This window comes from Varanus komodoensis, unplaced genomic scaffold (genome assembly GCF_004798865.1).
Source record: "Varanus komodoensis strain SLA01 unplaced genomic scaffold, ASM479886v1 scaffold8, whole genome shotgun sequence".
Taxonomy (NCBI): Eukaryota; Metazoa; Chordata; class Lepidosauria; order Squamata; family Varanidae; genus Varanus; species Varanus komodoensis.
In genome coordinates, this window is record NW_025336481.1 from 21,538,629 (window position 1) to 21,545,142 (window position 6,514).

Here is a 6,514-nt window from a genome sequence, read left to right on the forward strand (position 1 = left end):
ACAAGATGTTACCAGATGTTCAATTTGTCAAATAAGAATTGACATCAGTACAGAAGCAGCAATATGGAGGAGAGGGAGACAAAGAACAAGAAGTACAATCACAACTTCTTACTGTAAAAACTGAGCCTTAAGCCTAAATATGCTGCAGAGTGAGGCATTAGAGGCCTGAAATGGTAGAATGGACTTCAGCCTTAAAGTAGGGAATTCCTTTCTTGAATGTTCCTTCAGTGGCAAAATTTCCAGCAGCAATTTATCAGAGAAAGGATGACCTAGAATATGTACTAATTTACTACATACATTATTTTTTAAAATAGCACACCCCCACAGCAGACCAACATAGTCTAGAATGTTCAAACATTTCAGTGTTCTGCTCCATGTATAGATGAAGACTCTGGCTAAAAGGGTCTTTGAACCAATTTAGCAGAATTTAAGTTAAATAAATAAAATGGAATATCTTGGATCAGAACAGAGTGGAAATTTGCCACCTTCATTAAGAAATAATTCACACTTGAATTGTCACTGTAATGATTTAATTTGCAAATGACTGATTCTGCACTTCTGAAAATGCAATGATCAGCTGCTGAGTGGGGTCTGATAATTACTGGCAACTGACAGAGGTGACTCAGAGAAGGAAAGATGACTTAAGGAAGGATGAATAGTACTGCTCAAGTGCTCAGCTCAAATTCAAGCCCCAGACCAAAAGGGGGAAATAGCCAGGATATCTTACAGAAGTAGATAGGTTGACTGACCATCTTACTGGTCCTGACTGGAACTCAGTTTAGCTGTCTGAGAAAAAGTACCCACTAGATGAAGGTGAGGACAGGAGGTAGGAAGGAAGAAGCCAGTCCAATTACTTGCCAATTTGAGCCAGCTGTACAAGTTGCCCAGGCAGAATCTTTGCCCTTGTAGCCCTGATGCAGATGAGGTTGCCCAAGGGCCATTCCCTGAACATCAGGTTGATTGGTTCTGTGGTTCTTATGTGTGGGGCTAGGTTTTTTTTCTTAAAGCCTGATCATGCATCCAGGAGATTGAGGGGACCTCCATTGGTGTGGTTATGTATTAAAGGTGATACGGTATTGGGAGGAGAACTAGCCAGGTTAGGAAACACAAATCGGACATGGATGTGACATGTTCTGGACCTCTCTTCATCTGCAGGTTTTGTAGTAGCCCTACCAACCTACCCTCTGATCTCCAGATGCTGCTTTTAAATGCCATGTTAGTTCAAAATAAGTCTTCCTTTATCCATGAGGCAGCCCATCTAGCATTCATAAGTGAGTCCTGAATGAGTGTGCGAGCTGGGAGAAGTAAATCTCTCTTAGCAATCAAGGTTGCCCTGATGCTGTACCAACTACCTCATGGACAGAGCTGAGAAAAACTAACTCTTCCCTAGGGAGAGTTGAAACTTCAAGACAATGAATCAGATGAGGTATCTTCAGCACAGCCTTTTCAGTTTTCTTGGATGAGTTTCAGCTGGGACAACACAAGGATGTTGACAAGCAGCTTGGACAGGTTTGTGCAACCACTTCTGTATCGGCTCCCTGCCCTTCTTGGCTTATGCAAACTGTCAGGGGAGAACATCCAGCTTGGCAAGGGAGATGATTAGTTCTTCCTTGTGAAAGGGAGTGGTTCCAGGCCACCTGAAAGAAGCAGTGGTGAAACTACCTCTGGCCCTGTAAAATCTTAATTTTAGGCTGGTGGCAAATGTTTCTTTCTTGGGCAAGATCCTCAAGTAGCTAGCTAACAGTAAACTTCAGATGCTCTTGGATTAGACTGATTATCTAGATCCATTTCAGTTGGGGTTCAGGTCAAATTTTGGCATGGCATCAGTGTTGGCTGCCCTATATGAAGACCCTTTTCAAGAAAGAAATTAGGAGAGTGTGATCTTACTGATTATTGAGAGCATCAATAGTTTCTGATACCATTAACCATGATATCCTTCTGGGACAATTGTCTGAGTTGGTAGCAGGAAGTACTTCATTGCAGTGGTTTCTCTCCCACTTAGATGGTCGGCTCTAGAAGGTGATGTTCAAGGAATGTTGCTTGGCTCAGTGGCTTCTCCAATATGGAATTCCACAGGGGTCAATTTTGTCTCCCACACTTTTCTACATAAAAATGTTGGGTGTGGTCATCTGGAGTTTTCTCTATTTCTCATTTTCTTTTTCAGCAAGTGAGGCTATGGATGTGCTAGATCAGTGCTAGGCTGCAACACTCACACCAGCCTATACAGCAGCAAACACAAGATCCTTTGCTTAATCACGCTGAACCCTAATTTAGCACTGGGTAAACATAAAGATTTCTTTAAGAAATCTTGCAGGGAATCCTTATCAGATATGATTGCCTGCTGAGCAGTATCTGAGAGTCACTCAGGGAACAAATGAGTTGCACTGAAATGGCTGAGTCAGAGAAGCTGAGAGACAAAGATCCTCCAGGGCTGCTGGGGAGGCTCTCAGCTGCTTTGGAGAAGTGCGGACTTGAGAACTGACTTAAGCATCCCTGTTGCTGCACCTGAACTTATTATTTATCAAAATAATGTACTGCTACATTAAATAAATACTTACATTTAATTGAGTAATGTATTTATTAAAATTTATTTCTCCTTGTTACAATTGCACAAAATATATGATTACAAATGGGTTTTTTTTCTTGTCTGGGCAAATGGTGGTAGCCAGGCTCTGGTGCAATTGGGAAAGACAAGCTTTGTCTTGTCTGACCCCTAGGAAAGGGCCTGAAAGTAAATGCACAGTTCTGAATAATGTCTTCAGTTCTGGTCACCCCTTCTCCAAAAGACTGTTATAACACAGGGTAAAGTACAGAAAAGGCAATAAAATCCTAAAGATGTTTGGGCATCTTCTCTATGAGGAAAGGCCAATGCCTTTTAATGCATGCTTGGTGGGAACACGGGAGGGGGCCTTCTTGGCATTCCAGTATCTGGGAATAAGTGGGGTATAAATATAATAACGATGATGGTGATGAGTTTACCAGGGTGTGTGGAATGACATGAGAGGGTTAAAGATTTTGGATGTGGTGAAAGTAGTTGAACAAGGGCTATTCACTAAATGAAACTTACACCCATGAATGCTAGACGCCAGGTCAAGCATTGGTAAGCAGCTGCTGCTTTTGTATTCTGCATGCAAGTTTCCCCTGAAACAAATGACTTGGACGCTATGGTGAACAGGTTGCTAGATTACATGGCCCATTGGGCCTAATCTGGCAGGCCATGCCTTATGTTCAAAGATGACAGACAATGGACAACAACATAGACCTTTCTCTATACATCCACAAGATTTCATGCTTTAGAAAGCTATGGAAACACAATTTTCATTTTTCTAAGTAATGTGTAGAAAATAATGGCTGGTGTGGAAAATATAATACTGTCAAGATTTCCTTCTTGTTTATTTCAGTTTCTGAATGAATAATGAATGTGAGATATTACCAGTTTTCTTCCTATTATCTAATATATCATGTTGTGAGCTGCAGGGCCTGACAAAATCAACTAACATTTTAAAAAGAGAGCCTTCATTATTTCTAGATTGGTGGCACCCAAAGAGGGCAAAATTCCCTACAGAATAATTAAAACCACACAATTAACCCACGTTATCATTTTCTTTGAAATCTACACAATAGCATGAAGGAAACAAACTGACATATTGACGTGAAAAAAGGAAGGACTATAGATATGTGCAACTGTTGGATGAATTGGTTTATGTCAATTTTTGTATTCCTATTTTAAAAATATCAGCTCCAAGCAGAGCACAGATAAGCTTACCTGTAAGCAATTACCACTGAAAAGAATGAAAATTATTCATGGGGGTCAAAATGATTGCTTTTTGCCATACGATTTAATGATTTGTATAAGGTAAGTATGAGCTTCACATTTTATTCCCCTTAATTGTGGCTAACATGGAGTTCACCTTGGAGAGGGGGTGGGTTGCCCTGATGCTATTCACAGGCTTACAATAAACTGCATTGGCCATTTTGATGGCCATTCTCCAAGTCTGAAGAAATCCTTTTGGAGCTCCCTGCAATTATGTCTTGTTTTAAACCTAATACAAATTTAAAATCTTGCTATACATATGTATGAAGCAAAAACAGTATTTAAATAAGAAGCATCAAAAAGGCATCCCAGAGGTCAGTCATCTTCCTACATTTCTAAGAAAGGAAAAGGAAACAACAACAACACAGTTTTTGAGAGTTACCAAAGCAAAATGTTGGAATATATATGAAAGAGAGAGAGATGGTCAAAAGGACTGGCTTCAAAATAGGTCACAAAGAGTGATGATCAACAGTAGCTTCTCAACTGGAGAAAAGTTATAAGTGGGGTACCATGGGGCTCAGTCTTGGGACCACTACTCATCAACATCTTCCTAATGATCTTGATGAAGAAATCCAGGGAAGAACAATATTTAAATCTGTGGCTGATACTAAACTGGGTGGAATAGCTAACAAAAAGAAGATTCAGGGGAACTTAGACAACCTTGAATGCTGGACAGAAAACAGGGACAAATGCCAATTTCTCCACCTAAACAAAAATAAATAAAATAAATCAGCTGCCTCAATACAAGATGGGAAATACTTGGTTCAACAGTACTGAGAGAGAAAGGGACCTTGAAGTTGTTGTAGACAACAAGCTAAATATGAGCCAGCAGTGCGATGCAGCAAGGGACCTGCACCATTGTTTGTCTTCCTGTTCTTGACTCTTGGCTTGTTCAGACCATGTGTCTGCCCTGATACAAATTCCTTGTTCCTGACATTGGCTGCTCTGTGACTATGACTTAGATCTGCCACTAAACTTGGGTTTTGGACTATGGACTCTGTCTCCCCTCCAGTTCTCTTGCCCTGGTCCCAGTGCCTCCCTCTTATCTCTGGTTGCCCATGTCCTGGCCCTGGACACATTAGACTCTAAGAAAAGGACTCAGAGATACCCCTTACTGATCAATGGCCAGGCTCAATGACATTTAAACAACAACAACAAGGGGTACCAGAATCCTACCAAGCAGCTGCTTTGTGCCGTCCACTACAAACAAATGAAAATAAGCCATTCGGAAACAGCTCCAATGCTGAGCCAGAACTGCTTTAAGCACAGAGATAATAGATGTTGTTTGTAATTTCTATAAACATGAGCTTTTTTGATATATATGAAAGAAGTTATTTTGTTTGTACTGAGAAGAGTAGAGGAAAGAACTGGCATTACAGTGAAATCCCTAGTAGTTAACACTTGCATGAAAGCTTACAAATAGTGAGTGCTAGGCAAAGTAAGTACACTGGATGGTGATTTTTCAAATGGGGATCTCAGAAGCTATGAAATATCTCCATGTGTCTAGAATCAGCAAGTGCTCTTGGTTCCTGTACTAGACTGATAGCCACAGCAGTTATGAACAGGCATACCAATAAAGGCCAAGGTGACTATCAATCTATTGACATCGATCTATAGATTGATTCCCATGCAAGCTTGAGCAGATGCTATGAACATGTGTGTAAAGCAACCAGGAAAATGATGGAATTAGATAAGTTACCTGGCTGATGAGTAACTCGTTTCCCAACTGGAGCTGGCAATATGGCAGGTCCAGAAGATGAGGCTTCCATTTTTATCGACTGCCTGCCTTGTGGAAATGAAGAATGCCTAACCACAGATGGACGCTGTGATAAACAATGATTTGGTGCACTTTTCCTTTGGTAGATCTGCACACACTTTTCAGCCCCATGAATAGATAAGCTTCTACCTACCAGAAAGAAAAAAGTAATGGTTTGTAGGAGGCATTTTGCATAACTATATTACAAATACTGACATAGCTTGAAAGGGGACTGAAATGAATCATTTGAAAGAAGCCAATACATGCATGCATTTTCTACTAATCTGGATTCATGATTTAAGGCTTAAATTCTATACATACTTACCTGGGAGTGAGCCCCATTAAATTCAACGGGCCTTATTTCTGAATAGTCATGTGTAGGATTCTGCTTTAAGTCTGCAAATTTCCTAGACTTCAAACTGATTAAAGATATTCTATGAAGTTTAGACAGAAAAAGGCCTATAATGCTCAGCATGCTCTGGGCATTGAAGGATTTTTTTCTGTCTGCACTGTGTAGATTGCATGCAAGAGCTGATTTCCTCAGCTGGGTTCTCTGGATGTTTTGGAATTCAACTCCCATCACCCCTGCTAGCAAGGCCAGTGGTCAAGAATACTGGGAGTTGTAGTTCACCATTTTGTTTTCAAAAAATCTCCAGGGTAAATGATTTAACCACAAAGGAAAAAACCTTATTCAAGGTTACTTTTATCTCCTGCATATTCTGTGTAAAGGGCTGATTAATGTTCTAGAGTTTAAGTACAACTGTCTCTATGATATTCATAGAAATATCAATTAGGACATTTCTGTTTCCATTAATTCTAAGAAAAACACATCACATGAATTAATAGCAAACTCATTTCTCCAAGTGCTAACCTATATTAATGTACCGTAGTTTTAAGGTGTTAATCTTTATTCATCACCCAGAGACCTTTGACTATTGGAGAAG

At 40.1% G+C, this 6,514-nt stretch overlaps 1 protein-coding gene across 1 annotated transcript in view; it reads right to left on the minus strand.

Annotated features, from left to right (window-relative positions):
- Positions 1-5,628, minus strand: part of ANO4 (anoctamin 4) — a 92,418-nt gene extending 86,790 nt beyond the window's left edge. Inside the window, exon 1 of the mRNA XM_044455295.1 lies at positions 5,514-5,628. Within this exon, the coding sequence (XP_044311230.1) occupies positions 5,514-5,583 (70 nt within the window). The 5' untranslated portion in view covers positions 5,584-5,628. The remainder of the gene's footprint in view (positions 1-5,513) is intronic.
- Positions 5,629-6,514: the final 886 nt, after the last annotated feature.